Here is a 20,777-nt window from a genome sequence, read left to right on the forward strand (position 1 = left end):
TACTATTATACATGTAAAACGTTTAATTCTTGAGGTAAATTTGTTACTTTTGTATTTTTGCCCGATTACCTCCGGGCTGTTGCCAAAATAGTACTATGTTTTTTTCTTGTTTTTAAATAAATGCTACGGAGGGGCTTCGCCGGGACTCTCGGACGGTACGTGTGCCAGATACTCTCTGTCCACCTCCGGCTGTCCGGGGACTGTCACGGCGACAAGTTGAAAATTTTTCCCGCATACCCATATTTGGGGGGATCGGGGACCTAATTAACCTTAAGATTGTTTTTGATTTTAATAATGTTAATAAGATAGGAACAAGTACTGCAAACCTGTCTGCTTGTGTTACTATGCAAAGCTGCTTAAGTACTACCACAAATAACATCATCAGTTACAGAATGAAAAAAAAATATTTCAAAGCATTACAAAATTAATATTAATTTTTTCTTTTTTATTTGAAAATTATCATTTCTTTCATATTCTTTAGGTTCATTTCATACTTTAATATTTGAAAATAAGATGGAGACAATTATTTTAAATTTTTTATTGTCTTCTTGTTTTTCTTCGTCCACTTTAAATAAAACCATCATTTCTGAGAACACAAAAGTCAAACAATAGCAAGTAATATCAACAAAAATTTACTGTCAATTTCTACTTATGTCAGCAAAGAAAATTTTTATTTTAGTTACTTTTTATTAAATACCTACAATTAATATAAATATACATATGCATATGACAGAATCACAATATTAAGTGGCAAGATAGAAAGGTAACTTCCTTGCAATTTTCCATTTTCCTTTCTATATACGGTGCTGAACTATTATTTTTGTTTGTTATTACGTATTTATTTAAAAAGAATCTGAAAAAAAAATTTTCTTACAACGATCTACACGCTTCGCCACTGACGGTATTTATTACTAAATTTATAACTTTCCAAATATCTTACATAAGAGAAATTTTTCCTCCCATATAAAACTAAAATTAATAAGTTAAATTTAATTAATGAATTAATATTCGAAAAAACTATATTAATCAAGTAACATCCACTACAAGTTTAAAAAATGTATTTGAATTTAAGGATTGAAATTTTGAACAAGATATATAAATATATATAGGGAGATTGTGAACTAATAGTAGGAATTGAAAAAGGCATAAATATAGTTTATTGTGTAAAATGTAAAACAAAATAATCAATAAAAATATAATTACTTATGATACAATTTTTAAAACCACAGCAAATAAACTTGAGCAATACATTGCTTAGAACTCTCTTTCGTATAAAAATATTGAATAACTAGTATAATTTAATCTAGAAATCTTTAAATCCTTTAATGTTGTCAAAAATGACATGAGCCAAATTATGCTATATTCATTTCACTTTGAGATGAGAATGTTCTTTCTTTTTTATAAACTGGATTACAAGGTTGAATCTTTGTGGAATTTGAATGCTTAAAAGAAATATTACAAACATACAAGTTGTGGTACTTCTGATGAATTAAATTGTTTTAAAACTCTCTTTTGGAATTATTTTAAAATGTTTTTAACCAAATCAGTATTCTTTAAATCCTTTGATGTAGTCATAAATGCGTAGAAGTAATTTCTGATGATTTTTCTTTCTGGTAAGCTGGGTCATAAGATTGAATCTCCGCTGAACCCCATAGAAGAAACACCACACCGTCCAATGTTGCAATAATCATAGTTATCAGAAACAATTTATGCCATTGCGCCAGTGTTTGCTGAAATTATATATGCATTAAAAATAATAATCACTTAAAAATACTTTCGTTGTTATAATAATAATATTTAAATCAATTAAAATAACTGCAGTTGAAAATAAAACGCAAATCTTGGACGGTACATTTGTATCCCCACTGTTAATTTTATCGAGCGATGTATTCAAACCAAACAAGTAAAGCGATTTGGAGATAAACAAGAATAAAACAAACAAAAACAATTTTAAGGTACAAAAGAACATGTGTGATCCACAATGCGATTCTGTAAATAATTGTTGTTTCAGTGTATTCACTTTTAAGAAAAATGTTTATGCTAATTGTAATCTTTACTTTCCGTATCGATATCTGCTTTAATTGATTATTGTCATATTGTCATCAACAGAGTTGAAAATGTTTGACTTAAGAAAAAAAAATTTAATGGCCTTTTACCAAATTCAATGTCTGCTAATTTTTGTGTTTTATAATAAAAATTTTATAATATCCTGGACGGCACGTGCCAGCCAGACATGGATATTCAGTTTCGATCTATCTACCAAGGGTAAAAAAAAATGTATTTCAATTCCAAATTGAGATTCAAAATATTTCGTTCCCCTTAGCGATTTTCTAAACTCTCTCCTAGGAAATTAAAATAAATTTCTCTCTTTCTATTTTATTTTATTTTTTACAACCGTCGTTGTACAGCCGACCCAATTTCCTGGGTTTACGACTACTAATGTTCAACTCTATAGCCTTGTAATTTTGAACCCAATCCAGAAGACAAGAGAACTCCTGGTTCGAGTATTGAGAGAAATCTGTTTTCGTGGAGAACTTTTTGATGAAGCTAACCCGCATTTGCGTTGCATGAAGAGGAAGACCAGGAGAACCCCCCCCCCCTCCTGTTAGCGTCGCTGCAAGGGGACTCTAACCCCTGATCCGTCTACCACTGAGGATATTTCACGTCAGCACTGTGGTCGGTGCAAGCCGGATGCGGAATTCGTATCGATATATCTCGTTTTATTTGCGATCTTTGATAATATCATGCTTAATTTTTTTTTTTTTCAATTCCTCTACGAGAAGTAAGATTTTACGAGCAGTAAGACAGTTCGGCCCACTTGATAACAACGAACTAGCCTGCCCCTACTTTATTCCCTTTAAACATCTAATGCATATAAATTGAGATATATGCACCATAAAAAATTTTATATATAAAATAATATATTGTAATATAAAACTCACTTCATATTTTGTTAATTGTCCAGTCAGAATAGGCAATATAAATCCGGATAAGCTAGCTATTGTGCTAAGGAATCCCATGAAAGGACCTAAAAGGGCATAAAATTTATAAATCATCAAGTATGAATTTAGATTTCAAAAAATCTATCCAATCAACAGTGAATGTAACTTGGATGTATTCTGCGAAATTAACTGCCTTTTGTATCAATAAGTTTTTGTGTTAGTGTTCAAAGCACACCAGTGTGCAGTAACTTTTGCCTTACTTAAAAAATACTTGTCCGAAATAAAGTCATCACCGACGCTCACATATGAAGGTATTTAAATTAATAGTTTAGTTAGAAAAATGAATAACTATGTTATTATATCAATACATTATCATTATTGACATTAATAACAGCAGTCAAAGTTAATGCAAAATTTAAATAAAACATGATGTGATTGCCCTGATATTGTTGATAACGATAATTATTCTTTTGATTTTCCTAATGTGCTTTTAACTATTTAATTATTTTCTCTGATAATTATTCATTTTCTATCTGAATTTGCATGTTTAATTGGCCTGATTTTGAACAAAGGTTTGAGATTTACATTTTAAGACTGATGATTATAGTGTCCTCTGAATAAAGATATAAGTACTAATTAAGCACTTCAAATATAATTCGTAAAGAAGTTTAGCGAATAAATATATAAAGTGTTGGAAATGTTCTCTGAAAACCAAGCTGTTTTAAAGTCCTTTTTTGATTTCTGATTGAAAGTAGATTAAAGCATCTTTTAAGATGGCAATTTTACAGCATTTAAAATTTTTATTGTTTTTTTTCTCTTTGTCCGTTTCCTTATCTAATTAACAAAGAACTAATTTAATCTCTCTACAGAGAATACAGCAGGTGATAATACGATTTTTTTATGTGTTGTGAAGCCAGAAAGTTATTATAAAAATAAAAGCGATTAAGTTCTTACGAATTTTTTCGAGTTAAGTCGTTAACAATTATATATTTTAGCTCTCAAATTTTCAGTGATTTAGGAATCTTTTAAAAAAGAAAGAATTATGCATAAAACTAACAAAAATTAATAAATAATAATAGTAAAGGTTTTGAACGACACTGTTAGAAATTTCTGGGGGAAAATTTTTTTTAAATAACAATTTATTTAATTGTTATTTTACCATATTCAAACAAAATAGTCAAATAATCATAAATAAGATGGTATTCAAACTATTAATTGATAGAAAGACCGTTTATTAACTGTTTTCCCATAATACGGTTAAATAACTAGAATTTTAACGAGATCCTTGTAACTGCGTACATATTATAGCCGAGAGGGCTAATCTGTCAGTCTCATGACCGAAAAAACAAGAATTCCAGTTGACGACATTATTACACCTCATTCCCTTCAAAACATGAAAAGCACTTTACAATGCCCTTTAAGTAACGAAAAGCTTAGCTCCAATGTGCAGTTAAATTTCTTTTTTATGATTGTAAGACTATACTGGTTGTAAATGGTTAAAAAAAAACCACATATTTTATATTCATGGTTTTATAACCATACGATCGGTAAACGGTTACGAACCGTAAAAGTAAAAAATGCTCTTTATCGTAAAATTTACGGTTAATTTTATGAACAAACTGTTGTTGGTTATTTTACCGTAATTTTAGAAAGAAAAGTGTAGCAGTGTATTTACTTATTACAGAACAATTCAATTATGCTAAGTTTAGCTCCAATGTGCAGATAAATTTCTTTTTTTATGGTTTTAAGACTAGGCTGGATGTAAATGGTTAAAAAACGGCGTATTTTTATATTCACGGTTTTATAACCGTACGATTGGTAAACGGTTTCAAACCGTAAAAGTAAAAATTGCTCTTTATCGTAAAATTTGTGGTTAATTGGATGAACAAACTGTTGTTGGTTATTTTACCGTAATTTTAGAAAGAAAACTGTAGCAGTGTATTTACTTATTACAGAAAAATTCAATTATGCAACATACTTATTGAAAAGCAATTCAAGATAACAAATAAATCAAGAAAAATATTGGCTTTTAAAGAAAAAACAAAGAATAAAAAATAAATTAAAACTTTTTGTTACACTCACCACAATATGTAGGCGTCATGTCAACAGCAACTATTAGACATCCTCCAAAAGTAAAACCTAGACCTGCATTACAAAAGAACAGGAAGACAATATTCCACATAATATCACATCCTGACATATACATACCTCCAAGTCCAAATATAAACAATATTACAGCTAAAATAAAAAACAAATCATTATCATAACACTAGAAGTAATAATATTTTTATGCACTTCTTTTTTGTGGAATTAAACTTGAGCAATACGGCAACATTTTTCGCTGGCAGCATTAACAGTAACATTTTGCTACTCACATGTTTTCTAAATAAAAAATCGTTAAGGTATGTACAGTCGGCAAAAAAAAAAATATCACCTTGAATAACTCTCGTTCTAATGATAGGACTTTCATGAATTAAGTGTAAATCTTAATGGTTCCTGGGGGTGACTTCAAATATCCTAATTAACTGTTAATTAAGTTACGAAATCAGACTAAAAAACGTACTTTATCTGAATAAACATATTTGGAACCTTGACCCTTGAAATAGGTTGCAGACAAAATTTCGAAAAAATTAGGTCTTAAATTGGGTCACAATAAAATTTATATGCATGACTTATATTTATATGTAAAATGTTTTATTCAAATCTCTTTTTTAAATTAGGAATGGATTTTTAGGCGACTAAAAAGGAAGCATCGTATTTTATAATTTAAAAAAAGGTAAAAGGTTTTTAGAGACAAAATCTATACATATATTTCTCTTACACGGCGACAAAAAAAACCTCATTACAACTCCCCGAATGGCAACGATAAAAGATCGACCAATGATTGCAGCTAAAAATTTCACATGCCAAATCTAGCTGAGGTGGCTCAACATATAGCGCTTTAAAAAACGGAAACTGAAATAACCAGAGAGAGCATTTTTCACCAAATGTGATCTCTTCTGAAATTCACCCTATCAGCTGTGGCAATCTCATACTATTAAGCTAGGCAGAAGTGAGTAGTCTTTGTCGATAGTATTTTAGTATTTTGTGGAAAGTGCTTTTTTTCACGAATTTATATATTACCAATTCATTTGACGATTTTTGATTTATATCATGAATTATATTATAGCACATTTCTAATAGGTTTAACGAATTACATGTCATTTATTTGAATTCAAATTTATTTCAATGACTTAGTATTTACTAAAAAGATGTAATTTTTTTTTTAAAGTTGTTATATGGATTTGAATTATTGTTTTGAATTTAAATATTTCTTCACTATTACCAAATTATTTTCTTAAAAATAATTCATTCTAGTTTTTGTCGGCTTCCACCAAATGAGAACTGTTGAAACTTTAGATTTTGCAATAGGAAAATACGTAGATTAATATGGTATAAAAAATTTATACGTCATAATTCAAAATTTTTTCATTCACAATTAAATTAAGTAATGAATAATTATTAAAAATTAAATTTTCATGAAATTATCTTTGGGTATATGAGTTTTATGAGTGGGAGAAATTTTATTTGATTTTCTTAATTAGTTACAAAGATATGACTTAAAATATAAAAATTGAAATTAACATTAAAGGGTCCGAATGTCCTTTAAACTGGATAAAACATTTGCACTAATCCCTTATTTAAACTTACCAAGTGAATTGCATCCTTTTCTAGCGAGATTTATTTTTGAAGTATCATTTTTATTAATCCAGAGAGAAAACCAACATGCAGTCAGACTTGCAATAGCCTGCACAACTTGAGGTGCTGAGGTGAAAAGCCCATTCTAAAAATGATAATAATTTGTACGTTAACACACTGCAAAATTGTTCAGTATTTAATTTCCCAAGCAAAAAGTGTTCAACTTATAAAATCTAAAAAAAAAAATTACATAAGAATCCTTATCCTCTTAGGACAGTTTAAAAACCCTTAATAAAATAACATAAAATTATTTTGACGTATGCAACTTATTTTCTCATTTTAAAAATGTATTGTTATGTTTACTTCTTTGTCCCAAATTTAAGATATCTTTCTTGTTTAAAATAATTTAAAATTTTGAAGATTTTTACTATGTTTGAACTATACTAAACTTAACCTCTTAATATTGTTTATATCATTAGTGAAGTTCCGATTATCAACAATGGTATAGTTTATTATCATGTTAAAGAAAGTGACAGCAAACAAGCACAACTTCATTTAGTAAGAATAGTCGTAATTGGGGAGAATTTGATTATAAAGAACATGAAAATCTTCCAACTTCATTCTATAACTACGCTAAAGGACATTTTTTACCCTTACGGTTCTGAAATTGTTTAAAACTAGTAAAACTATGAATATGAAACTATATGGTTTTTTAACCATTTACAACTAGCATAGTTTCAAAACAGTAATAAAAAATTTAACTGTATATTTTACTGTATTTTTTATTCGTATTGGGCATGGAGTTAGGTTGTAGTTGAGTAGTGTTTTATCAAATGAACTGTGGAATGTGGCTTAATTAGTTTATCCGGTTTTTTCATCTATCCTAATAGACGGGAAATACTAGACTCTTTTTGTACTAAGCAGCTTTTTTGCGCTGCCGAGTATGCGTGAATGAGAGCATCGTATTTTAATAGTCCAGGATAACAAATTGGAGAGTACAGGACACTGAAAACTTTTCATGAGCCTAAAGAAACGATTATTGATGTTGATTAAAGTGAACGATAAGGACGATGGGATTGTTTAGATAAAATGGAGAAAAAAATTCTTGCATTTGTGTGAAAAAACACACAAACTTCTGCCAATTTTAACTATTTTCAAAAAATAACAATATTAAAATAAATGCAAAATATTAATAAAAAATAGAGCTACAAAAAGTCTGAGTCTGTTATATTTGCTATTGCATATTTTAATAACTTTTCTGATTGAAAAAGTATCGCTTAAATATGCCAGATCTTAGAGAAGCCACTTTGCTCTCACATTTAGATTTTTTTTCAGATGAGCAAAAAAAGTTTTTTTTTTTAAATAATTTTTTTATTCATTTTTGCTGCTTCTACTCTATATTTAATTGAAATGACTCATTACCTAATGCCTTGGAATATACACCGAAGAGCCATTACATTATGACCACCCTGCTAATAACATATAGGACCATCTTTAGCCCTCCAAACTGCTAGCACCCGCCGTGGCATTGAATCCACAAGGTGCTGATATGTAGTCTGAGGTATCTGGTACCAAGCACTCACCAACTGGTCCTGCAATTCCTCACATTGCGAGAGGGTACCGTGGCAGCACGAATTTGGTTTTACAAGTAGGACCACAAATGCTCTATTGGATTGGTCAGGTGAATTTGGGGGCCAAGACATGACTTGAAAGTCACTGGAATGTTCCTCGACGATTCGATCCTTATGACATGGTGCATTATCCTGTTGGCAAAAACCATCCCCCGCAGGAAAAACTGTTGCCATGAGTGGGTGAACCATGAATGGATCTGCAACTATGTTCAAGTAGCTTACAGACGTCAGGAATTGTTCTATGAGGATTATGGGTCCTAATATGCCCCTTGAAAACACTGTTCCTGAGCAAGAAATCATGAAAACCTGGGCGAGCCCATTGTTATAGATGGAGGGTGGTCATAATGTAAGGGTTCTGCGGTATATATTTATTTAGTCAAAACTTACATAATCCTTTCAAAACTTTTGTACTTTTTCTAAAGAGGAATGAAATTGTGAATTAAATTATTTTTATTTTGCTTAAGACACTACGCTTTCTGAAAACTTATTTTCAAACTATTCTTACTTTAACTGTATAACTAAACTATTTTAACTATATAACTTTACTTATAATTTATATATTTACATTTAAATTTAATAAAATGCTGATCTGAAAAAAAAAGAAAAACTTTTTATGCCCTGCATCTTTCCATTGGAGAATATCATACATCATTCACCAAATCATTATACTCTCATATATTAATTGCTCCTTAACATTTTTGATACTTAAATTCCAATTAACGAATAAAAATATACAACTCCTTTTACCTCTTTGACAGGTATATTGAGACCATCATCCATAAACAATGGCTGTACAGTCAAAAGATAATAATTCATCCAGTATTGTCCAAACATTGGAATCATCAAAGAGTAAGTAGAAACCGAAGAGAGTATCTCTCTCCATGGTGTAGGAGAACGCTATACAGATACAAACATTAATTTTACATAATTTATATCAACACTTCATTTTAAATAAACATTAAACTTTTTCTAAGACGGAATCTATCGCTGCTGAACATATCTTCCATTTCAATCAGATTTACGTCATGCACATATCAAATTAATTAAGATTCCTTTAAATTTAATTAATTATTAATTCCATTAAATAAAGAGACATTTAGTAATAAAATGAAGAGCTTGCCTATGTATATGTTTCTTATAAATCCATAATTCTCAGATCATGGATCCTGAAATTTTGACAGCGAGTGGAAATAGCAGTTTTAACCTCCAATCGTAAAATTCTTTACAAAAAAAAAAAAAAAAAAAAAAAAAAGACGTAGTTGTGGAAGAATTTTTAAAGAAGGGTTTTTTTTCTCTCGTTAGGATCAGAATTACGAATCAATACAATTAGCATCAGCGATGCTTAAAAAAAATTTAGTTTTGGAAGAACTTTAAAAGAACAGTTCTTCTTTTTTCGTTTGGATCAGAATCCGAATCGATGCAATTAGCATCAGCGATGTTTAAACCTCTGACATAGAAGAGACATTGATGCCCTTTTTATCGGTTTTATTTTTGACGCTGAAATTACAATCACAAATATGTTTCGGCATTTTTATAATTAAGAAAAACAGTCTATATTAAAGAAATTATGTTAGTTTATCGGAATTAAATTTTTACTATAAAACATAAAATCCAAAAGAGGGAGTTAGAATTTTTCTCTATTCATATTGAAAATAGTTTATCAGTACAAACTAAGGTAAACAACGTTTAAGGGCACAAAAAATATTTATAAATGCAGACAGCTGTTTCGGATGCTCAAAGGGCAACCTTCATCAGTGCAACAGAAAGAAATGAGAGAAAAAAGGGTAAATATATAGAGAAAGGTGACGTCACAAGTGGGGGGGGGTTAGAGCAACGGCCAATAGGAGGGAAGGGTCTAAATTCAAATTTATCTAAATTCAAATTTTGACGCAATAGAAAAATCGTCTTGGAACAGGGCAACCAAAATCTCTTCAAAACATAGTTCAAACCTGAATAATAAGTTGAATAAACTCATCAAAGTCAATGATAAAAAACCTGACGTTAGTTTGCCTGTTGTTAATCAAAATTCTGTAGTTAATCTCTCAAATACCACTCTTACTAATGTTCAAATTAATGCTTTAAAACTTAACAATAATTTCGATATTTCAACTCTACCTTCATTACCTAAACTTATTGCTCCTATCGAAAGATCTTCTAAATTCAGTAAAATTAATGATGCTCAAAAAGATTCTATCAGACACCTTATTGCCAATACCGCAGACTTCAACTGAAAAATATCTAATTCCAACCTTAGCCTTTCCTCTAAAGTAGTTCTTAAAGATATAAAGTCCAATTCCAACTTAATCGTTACAAAAGCTGACAAAGGTGGTCAAATTGTTCTTCTAAACAAAACAGACTATTTGGAAAAATCTAAACAACTTATTCTTGATGGTCCTTATAAAGAAATTCCCAAAGATCCGAGAACTAAAGAATTAAATGTTATAAAATCAACTATTAAATCCTCTATGTTAATACCCAATAGACTTAAGGTTGTTTTGACTCCCTCTATTTCTCATTGCGCTAGATTTTATACTTTACCTAAGGTACATAAAGTTAGCACTCCTTTTAGACCAATTGTCTCCAACATTGGTACCTCGTCTTACAAACTCGCAAAATTTTTAGTTTCTGTCTTCTCCCCTCTCCTTGGTAATAATTCTTTCACTACCAAAAATTCCCTTGAGTTTGTTAAAGAAGTTAAAAATCTAAAACCTAATGGTTATTTAATGGCCTCATTTGATGTAAAATCACTGTTCACTAATGTTCCTGTTGAGGGGGCTTTGGATTGCCTAAAACTTAGATTTTCGGAATATCATTTTTCCCATTATGAGGTTGATGAATATTTTAACATCACCCGTGTTTGTTTACAACAAACTACTTTCGCGTTTGACAACAGATTTTACCGTATGACCAATGGTCTTGCCATGGGAAATCCTTTGAGCCCTATACTTAGTGACATCTATATGCATTATTTTGAGAATAAACTATTCAAAATCTTAACTTTCCCCTTTTATGAAAGATATGTTGATGACAGTTTTGCTTTGTTAGAGGAAAATAATTGTAATTTAGATCAAATTCTTAATGTTTTGAACAGCATTGATTCTTGCATTCAGTTCACCTTTGAATTAGAGACTGATCAAAAACTTCCTTTCTTAGATGTTCTTGTGACTCGGAATGATAATTCATTCCATACTACTGTCTTTCGTAAACCTTTTGCTGTTTCTCTTCCCCCTCACTACAAATCCTCCCACCCTCCCAACCCGAAACTTGCATCATTTCGGTCTTTTGTCTACCGTGCGGTAAATATTTGTTCTAACATTGATTTTCTTGATGCAAAATTAAATTACATCAAAGCCATTGCTCATGACAGAGGTTATTCTCCTAACAGTATTAATAATATTTATAAACACTTAACTAAACAATCGCCTACCGATAAACCTGCCAAAGAATTTTCGAACAATTTAGTCATTTTACCCTATTTTCCTAAAATAAGTCGGCAAGTTGCTAATATCCTGAAGAAGTTTGATTTTAATATTATTTTCAGTCCCATTAATAAGATAAAATTTTCTAATCTCAAACAGCCTATTGACAGTCAAAGTAGCTGGGGTATATACCAAATTGATTGCCAATGCGGCCGAAACAGCTGTCTGCATTTATAAATATTTTTTGTGCCCTTAAACGTTGTTTACCTTAGTTTGTAGTTTAGCACAAAGGTCGCCGACTTGTGTATTTAGTTTATCAGTAGTTGAGTTAGTAAATTAAAGAAATATGAATAACTGTTGATGTTGGAATGATGAATAACTGTTTCTCTTAGATTTAAATAAATAACAGCAAATGAGTGAAAATTTGAAGAAAAAAAAATTGTTTGGAAGTGAGCCGTGTTTGGAAGATTTTACTTTTAAAGCAAAGAAGAATAACGGTGTTTAATGCTGTGTATCATAATTATAACTTAATAAAATTCTAAATGTAATATTTTAAACCTATTTTGAACTAAATTAATACAAAATGAAAAAAAATGAAAAATAGGTTTAATAAGAATTCTGCGTCGAAAGATTTAATAGCTTACAATAAAACCCTATTTTCTTTTTTAAAAAAAGAACAAGATTATTGCACGCTCTTTAGTAAAATATTTATCTCCAACTTTTTATGTCTCGTAAACAGGATTAAGATCAAAGTGTGATTGAAGCACGTGCAGGTGATGTCATAGAATCAATATTTTGAAAACTGTCTAGATTAATATTTTCCTATAGCATCAGTATATAGAGAATTATTCTGCATAGTATAGTATAGTATAGTATAGTATAGTATAGTAAAGTATAGTATAGTATATATAGCCTCGTTATAAGTACATAAAAATATTATTAATGTATGTAGTCTTAGTATATATAGAAAACTGTCTAGATTAGCATAGGCCTATTTTGTTTATAGTTACGCTTTTGAAACGCGTTTACTGGAACCTAAATTGAACGTAATGTTAATGGTAATTAAAATTAAATAATACTGTATGTTATGGTACTAGTTCAACTGGAAAAATTGTTTAATTGTTGCAAGACTTACCAATCGAGTGTTGATCACAATCAATAGCTTAATTTTCAGTGTCAAGTGATATTAGGTACGTTTTTTTTTCCTGAGTGAAAAATTCTAAAATCGTGATTCGTTCCATTGATATTTGACAATTTTTTTACAGTACGGAGAACAGTTAATCGAAATGAAAAAAAATTTGAATAAATGAAAATAAAGACTAAAAAATAAAAAAAGGAAAAGAAAGACTGAAAGAAATGAAAATTATATCTTTACTTATGACTTAATTAAGTATTTAAATGCAATAAGTAATTTAAAATATACTATTTGTGCCGTCCTTAAATTTGTAATAAGTAATATTTTACACTATAAGGAGAATATAGCTTATTCTTGTTTCTTTTTTGCAGAACATTTGAACGCACTGTTACACAGTGTAAGTTCAAAACGCATTGGGAAAAGAGCGAATTTCAATTCAAGCAAAGAAAAAAAATGAGCTCGAGCCACCTTTTAGATTCACTAACCTTACATCACCCCAATGTTCCAATTTTCTTCATTACAATGATATTGTTAAGCGACAAGGGAACTCTAAGCATGATCAGTCTGCCGCTATGGATATTTTTGCGTCAGCACTGTAGTCGGTTCTAGCCGGGTGCTGTGTTCGTGTAGTTCAGCCACCGATGAGATTCAAACCGGGTCACCTCTGTGGAAGGTGAACGCTCTATCCTCTGAGCCACCACGGCTCAATATTTGTCATGCTGTAATACGGGATGTGCTAACAACTTATATCGCTCAAATATTGTCTAAGTTACTCTGGATGGCCTAACTGACTCTGGAGGACAGAATTAACAGTCGAGTTTAGGTAGTGAGTATCTTGTGATTTAAGCATAGCATTTTGCAATTAAAGTAATTATTAAAAGCGAAACATATCTTATAATGTTATTCCTTTACTTTTGTCTTTCTTCTAGTATTATTCTTCTGTAGTGATTTAAGTTATTATTATATTTACTTCAGCTTCATCTGTTGAACTTATGTTTTCTAATATATATTTCAGTTCATTTTCTGAAATGTTGGGATCATCTCTTGGATATTCAACATAGAAAATCATGATGAGAATGCTAACGAAAATTCCAAAGAAACCTGAAATAAAAAAGTAAATCATAATTATGTATAAATAACCATGCCAACTTATGAAATTACACATTATACCTCAGATATATAACCATTATTTTAACTACGTTCCAACTTATTATAAACTAACCTATTAACATATAATTTGGAAAGAAATTTGATTAAGTTTAAAGAACTGCTTTGAGTAGAAATAATGTATAAATCTATATCTCTAATATCTGTATATATATTATCTTTCCATTTTCATTTGAATAAAAAAAAATTGCAACACTATTTACCAAAAAATATTTCATACTCTCCTTTATCATTATAATATCTACCTCAATTTTAAAAAAAATTACCTTCAAAAATGCAGGGAACTTTTATTAAAATTAATCAATTTGTTGATCAATATTAAAAATAAAATAAAAGGTCATATAGCTATCAATATTTAAAAATAATGATCCAAAACATTCTACAGTTAGAAATAATTTTATACAAAATTTAGCATATTATTACTAAGATTTTTATAAACATTATTTTCTTATGTACAAATGCTGTAATAATATTACAGCATTTGTAAATGCTGTAATAATATTACAGCATTTGTAAGGTATTTAAAAATATTTTTACAGTGCAATATATATTTCAGTCTCTATTTATATTGAATATTAATATTAAATATTAATATTAATATTAAATATTAATATTAAATATTAATATTAAATATTAATATTAAATATTAATATTAAATATTAATATTAAATATTAATATTAAATATTAATATTAAATATTAATATTAAATATTAATATTAAATATTAATATTAAATATTAATATTAAATATTAATATTAAATATTAATATTAAATATTAATATTAAATATTAATATTAAATATTAATATTAAATATTAATATTAAATATTAATATTAAATATTAATATTAAATATTAATATTAAATATTAATAAATATTAATATTAAATATTAATATTAAATATTAATATTAAATATTAATATTAAATATTAATATTAAATATTAATGTTAAATATTAATGTTAAATATTAATATTAAATATTAATATTAATATTAAATGTTAATATTAATATTAAATATTAATATTAAATATTAATAGTAAATACTAATATTATATATTAATATTAAATATTAAATATTAATATTAAATATTAAATATTAAATATCAAATATTAAATATTAAATATTAATACTAATATTAAATTTTAATATTAAATAATGATATTAAATATATTAATATTAAATATTAAATATTAATATTAAATATTGAATATTAAATATTAATATTAAATATTAAATATTAAATATTAAATATTAAATATTAAATATTAAATATTAAATATTAAATATTAAATATTAAATATTAAATATTAAATATTAAATATTAAATATTAAATATTAATATTAAATATTAATATTTTAAAATTGCATATCAAGAATCAAAAACGTTAACTATCTTTCAATTTTCAAAGAGGAATTTAGAATACTCTATAAAAGCATTCGGCCTATTCTGAAATTTTCATAAACTGTCATAGCATGATGAAATTTTGAAAATATACCCTACTTGACTTAAATGATATTTTGAATTTATTTTCATGCAAACTGCAAAGCTTTATTTTTTACTAGTAAGTTACATAAATATCAAAAGAACGGTGAAGCAACTGGAAGAAAAACATCTCTACTTCAAAATTATAATGTTATTTCAAAAACAAAGATACTTTTTTTTTACGAGAGCATGAGCAAAAGTTTTAATATATACAGAATGTAACGTAATGACCACTCTTTAGATATAATACTTTTAAAAAAGGAAGTAAAAAATAACTCGCATTTGGGGTCACAATTTAGTATTTTAGAAAGAAAATAATACAAACGCTCTAGCAATTCGTCGAATCACTAGTCGAATCACTAGCATTTGTCGAATCACGAGTGAAAATTCTTAAGATCAATTTGACTGCATAATGAAATTTTGAAGTGTTTCTAAAATCTACCTTTCACTGCCTTTCTTTTTCCGTTTGAAATTAAACTAGTTTTGAAATTATCAATTAGGCTGACCTGCGAAAGCTCAGGGGTTAAGGCACCGAACTGTCATTTTATTTTATTTTATAATCATCGTCGAACAACAGATCCAGTTATGAGTTTACGACTACCAATAATCAATTCGCCATCTTTGAAATTTTAAACCCTATCAGAAGACAAGGATACTTCAGGATCAAGTATTCGTAGAAATTTTACCTTTGTGCAGGACTTTTTGATGGAACTAACTAGCATGTGCGTTATATGGAGAGGAAAACCATCCACGGTTAGTCTGACAGGAAGGGAACTCTAATTCATGAGCCGTCTACCACTAAGGATATATCACGTGAGCACTGTAATCGGTGAGAGCTCAGGGTGGGATTCGTATCGACCATCCAACGTTGGAATTCAAACCCGGTTCACCTCATTGGAAGGCATACGTTCTAAACCCTGCGTCACCACGGCTTACTGAACATTACATTGCGAAGAGCTAGGGTTCGAAACCTAGAGGCAGCTTGAGGCCCACCCAACTTCAGCTTGAAACAGCTTGTCTGGGAATTAAAGACTGACCACATTGCCACAATTATGCCGTTGCTCACGAAATTTTGGAACATTTACCTCCTTTGTATTGATTGATTACATTTTTAAAGCAGTGTTTTATTTTCTGATTTAAACATTAAAAATTTATTTCGCCAGGGATTTTACTTTAATATTGAAAAGGATTCTGAAGAAAGTAAGAGTGGCCAAAACGGAACACCTCGTAAATTTTTAGTTTAACAAAGATTAGCTGTTAGATTTTTCCGCAAAAAATGATAGTTGTAAGATTTGTTTAAGTATATGAACACCAAACAAAATATGTATTTAATTAAAAATGAGTACCCATTATGTAGAAAGCCCATGGCCAACCATTATCCAACTTCAGTGCGCAAACTGGTCCAGATATCACACTGCCTAGAAAATTTCCCACAGGATAGCCGGTGAAAATGAATGTAGAAAGAAAACCTTTTTCCGGCTTCGGGAACCATCGAGCAGATAAAATTGATAATGCTGCAAAAGGCAGACCCTGAAAATGTTCACAATTCTTACTTAATTTATTTACGAATGATTAAGATTAATAACATGAAATGCTGGAAATGAAGATGCATTTTTTGTACTTCATTAACCGCAAACGGATGATGCGGATTACGGATTAAGCGAGACGACTCAAAATTTAGTAATGAAGATAGCTTTTTTATACAGTAGACTCTATATTTCATAGGATCATTTCTATCGTATGATTAGCTAGTTCACTATCCTCGGGCCGGGCAAGGTTGACTCAGCCTTCCATCCCTATGGTGGGTCGATAAATGAGTACCAAGCATGATTGGGAACTAAGCACTGAGGGTTTCGCGTTCGGCTGACCACCTAACCGGAACATCTGCTCCTGCATCCCAGAGCCCAAGATCAAGAAAACTGAGAAGGCACAGTAGGCCTTGGCCCTCTATGGGCAGTCGCTCCACTAAGTTTAGTTTAGACTCTATATTAACTGGAATTATGTGTCCGGTGTGTGGATCGCATCTGGGATCATCAAAAAATGTTAGAAAGGAAAATATCTTTTGAATATAGTCGACTTTTTATTCACCGGGATCGAATAATCAGCCTACAGATTATCCGCGACGACAAAAAAAATGCATTAACTGGGTTCGGATAATCGGAAGTGCGAATTATCCTGGATGACCCTAAGAACTTGGAAATGAAGACATATTTTTCTATATTCACTGGGATTGGGTGATCAGGGGTGTGGGCTATCGGGACGATCGAGAAAAGTTAGAAATGAAAATATATTTTGCATATAGACTCTTCTCCAACCGGGATCGGATAATACGGCTGAGGATTATCCGGGATATCTTAAAGAACTTTTGAACTTGTCCATCATTAGCACTGCAAGAAAGCATTGAACTCTTTCAAAGGTATAGAAAAATTCAAGCTTGGCTGTAGGAAATCAAATTCTTAGCGAGGATAAAAAATCTTAAGAAACTTCAACTGTTCTAAGAGTACAGACAAAAAGCAATGGAACTATGGATTGGCGAAGATTCGTCTTTTAAATCTTCTTAAATTTTAAGTGAGAAGATATTGAGTCTCTGTAACTTATTCAATGTTCAATGGAAATAAGGGATTTTAAAGAATGTCCAGAAATTTATGAGGATATTGTTTATAAATTAACTCACAATGTCGCATAAGTATATAATTATATATATCTGACACTATATATGATATTATATATATATATATATATATATATATATATATATATATATATATATACACTGAAGAGCCAAAAAAACTGGTACAGGCATGAGTACGCAAATTAAGGGGTATGGAGCCAATCAAACTTCAGCGCTGCGATCGGCAACGCGTATATATAAGACAACGAGTGTCTAGCACAGTTCTTAGATCGGTTACTGCTGCTACAATGCCAGGTTATACAGATTTAAGTGAGTTTGAACGTGGTGTTATCGTCGGCTCACGGGAGATGGGACATAGCATCTCCGATATATATATATATATATATATATATATATATATATATATATATATATATATATATATATATATATATATATATATGTATATATATATATATATATATATATATATATATATATATATATATATATATATATACATATATATATGATAAGGAGGTATTTATTGAGGTGTATGAAGCCATTTTATTTATGGGTAAGCTTATTTTGAGGTTGTTTCATGCACACTTCATGCAAATCAGCTCACTTCCCAGAGTACCATGCGAGCCGGCGAATTGCGTGTGTTTACATTGATTGAAAAACTATTAGTTTTATTTAAATCTGACAAAAAGTTTAAAAATATTGACTATTCTTATCGAGTTCATTTAAAGATTCGTAAGCAAAGAGAAAGAAAATCTAATTATGAAACTTAGAAGTATCAGAATAAAAGGATCAATTAAGGGAAAATTAAAAGTGCTAAAATTTCCTAATAAGATAAGAATTATATATTTGAATTTCCGAAAAGATTGTTAATGGCAGTACTTTCTTCAGCGTATTTTATTTTGTGGCTGTGGTACCTCTCACTTTTTTAAACGCCTTTAGCTACTATGAGAAATGACAGAAATAGAATGCCATTTATCTGATAAGTAAAATTAATTTCTTCCAGTTAATATTAATCATAAGAAAAATATTACTTTCTAATATTTTAAAACCTGTCTCTATTATTGTAAATATGACTTTCTTACTACTTTATATATTTTTTCTTTTAGGTTCCAATACTTCCAAATTTCAACCGGCAGACAGAATCAATATTTGAAATAAAATTTGTTGATTTGCAAAAAAAATGAAATTTTAGTCTTAAATAAAATATTATGAATGTAGCTGACTAATTTTTTTATTTGCCGTTTTATAGCTTTAAAAATTCAACACTTTGGACATCTATCCTATGAAAATGCGAGTTCCCACAAATATTTTTTTTTATCTATGAAATTCGGATATTTCAAGATTAATTGAATCTATTAAAATTGCAAAAGAATTATGTAATTGAAACTTTCTTTTACAGCTTAACAAAAGAAGCAATTACTGTCGAAGGTGTAATATTAAAAGCTTCAGGTTGATAAATGAAGATCTCTACTAGTGAAAAGGTGCAAAGTTATGCACTATTGTTTATATAATATAAATAATAGTGAGGTTAAAATTCAATAAACTAGGTGGATCGTATAACACCTCACGTAAGTGAATTATTACCTTCGTAAGTATTGGTTGAGCTATAAAAGGTTGAGCTTTAAACTTTAGGTCGAGCTATTAAAGCCTGAAGTGTAAAATAGCACACCTTAGGTAGATAAATTAATACCTCAACAACTATATAAATCCACACTTGAGGTTGAAAAATAATAACCTAAAGTAGAACATCGAGCACCTCACGTTCATAAAAAACAACCTATCCAACGGTCAAAAAAAAATTGAGCTTTATCTATAATAACTTGATGAGTAAAATGGTGCACCTTAAGTTGATAAAAAATACCTCTACAGGCATAAAAATATATACTTGAGGTGGAATATAATAACCTGAGGTAGAACGTACAACACCTCAGTCAATAAAAAATTACCTTCACAATCTATTTCTTGACAGTTAAAAATTACCTTTTTAATTGTAAAAAAATACACTTGAGGAAGATCCTGAATAACCTAAAGTGTTAAAGGAAGCACATTTGGTTGTTTTTGTAATTACTTGTACAGATATAAAAAAAATATACTTCAGGTTGATAAGTAATAACCTAAGGATGAGAACGAAACACCTTTAGTAAATATCTACCTCTCCACAGATGTAAGATTAAATATTTCAGATTGATACATATGTACCGTATCAACTTAACGAGGTATTTAAATAACAACCTCATTTGTACCTTTGAAAAATACTTCATTTAAATCTCAAAAACACATCAATTTTTCCGTAAGGGAACGATGAGGAAAAATCTGCTTACACTGTAAAAAGTAACTGCAAATTATAAAAGAAAAAAAAACATATATTTCTTACAGAAAAAAAAACTGTTTTAAGATGAATACGGATTTTTCTGCTTTTGATCGTTACCCTCGCTTTGTAAGAAATCCCCGTTTTATACAAACTTTTTCCATAAATTTGACAGTTTAAAGCTGTTATTTACTAAACAGTTTTTCTCTGTTTTTCACTCTAATCATAAACGGATTAAAATTGTCAATTCAAATTCCAGTTTTTGCCACGCGCATTTGCTTACCGTAAGATAACTTTACCTTTTTTCAAAAGATTTTACCATTAATTTCTGTACTAGCTCTTACTTTTCAGAAATTATTTTATAGTTTTGAACATC

At 29.2% G+C, this 20,777-nt stretch overlaps 2 protein-coding genes across 2 annotated transcripts; one reads left to right on the forward strand and one right to left on the reverse strand.

Moving 5' to 3' along the window:
* Positions 1–548: 548 nt before the first annotated feature.
* Positions 549–17,218, reverse strand: LOC107448859 (dietary and metabolic glutamate transporter-like). Its single transcript, XM_016064213.4, has 7 exons — positions 16,805–17,218; positions 13,776–13,906; positions 8,999–9,148; positions 6,633–6,765; positions 5,025–5,180; positions 2,943–3,028; positions 549–1,730 (listed from the first exon to the last, which is right to left on the reverse strand). Exons 1-7 carry the CDS (start codon positions 16,806–16,808, stop codon positions 1,572–1,574), a joined length of 819 nt encoding a protein of 272 aa, XP_015919699.4. The 5' UTR covers positions 16,809–17,218; the 3' UTR covers positions 549–1,571.
* Positions 11,155–11,907, forward strand: LOC147810993 (uncharacterized). The gene has a single exon (XM_087160422.1). It carries the CDS (start codon positions 11,155–11,157, stop codon positions 11,905–11,907), a length of 753 nt encoding a protein of 250 aa, XP_087016548.1.
* Positions 17,219–20,777: the final 3,559 nt, after the last annotated feature.

The sequence above is a fragment of the Parasteatoda tepidariorum genome, chromosome 4 (genome assembly GCF_982258835.1).
Source record: "Parasteatoda tepidariorum strain Cologne lab strain chromosome 4, Ptep-v5.0, whole genome shotgun sequence".
Taxonomy (NCBI): Eukaryota; Metazoa; Arthropoda; class Arachnida; order Araneae; family Theridiidae; genus Parasteatoda; species Parasteatoda tepidariorum.

What these genes read in the sequence shown, in the direction of transcription:
- LOC147810993 (XM_087160422.1), top strand. Translation starts at nt 11,155, where the DNA reads ATGACCAATGGTCTTGCCATGGGAAATCCTTTGAGCCCTATACTTAGT.
- LOC107448859 (XM_016064213.4), bottom strand. An exon ending in GTTCAACAGATGAAGCTGAA is followed by an intron (nt 9,149 to 13,775) that starts GTAAATATAATA and finishes GTATCTGTATAG; the next exon opens with CGTTCTCCTACACCATGGAG. An exon ending in CATGACGCCTACATATTGTG is followed by an intron (nt 3,029 to 5,024) that starts GTGAGTGTAACA and finishes ATGCCCTTTTAG; the next exon opens with GTCCTTTCATGGGATTCCTT.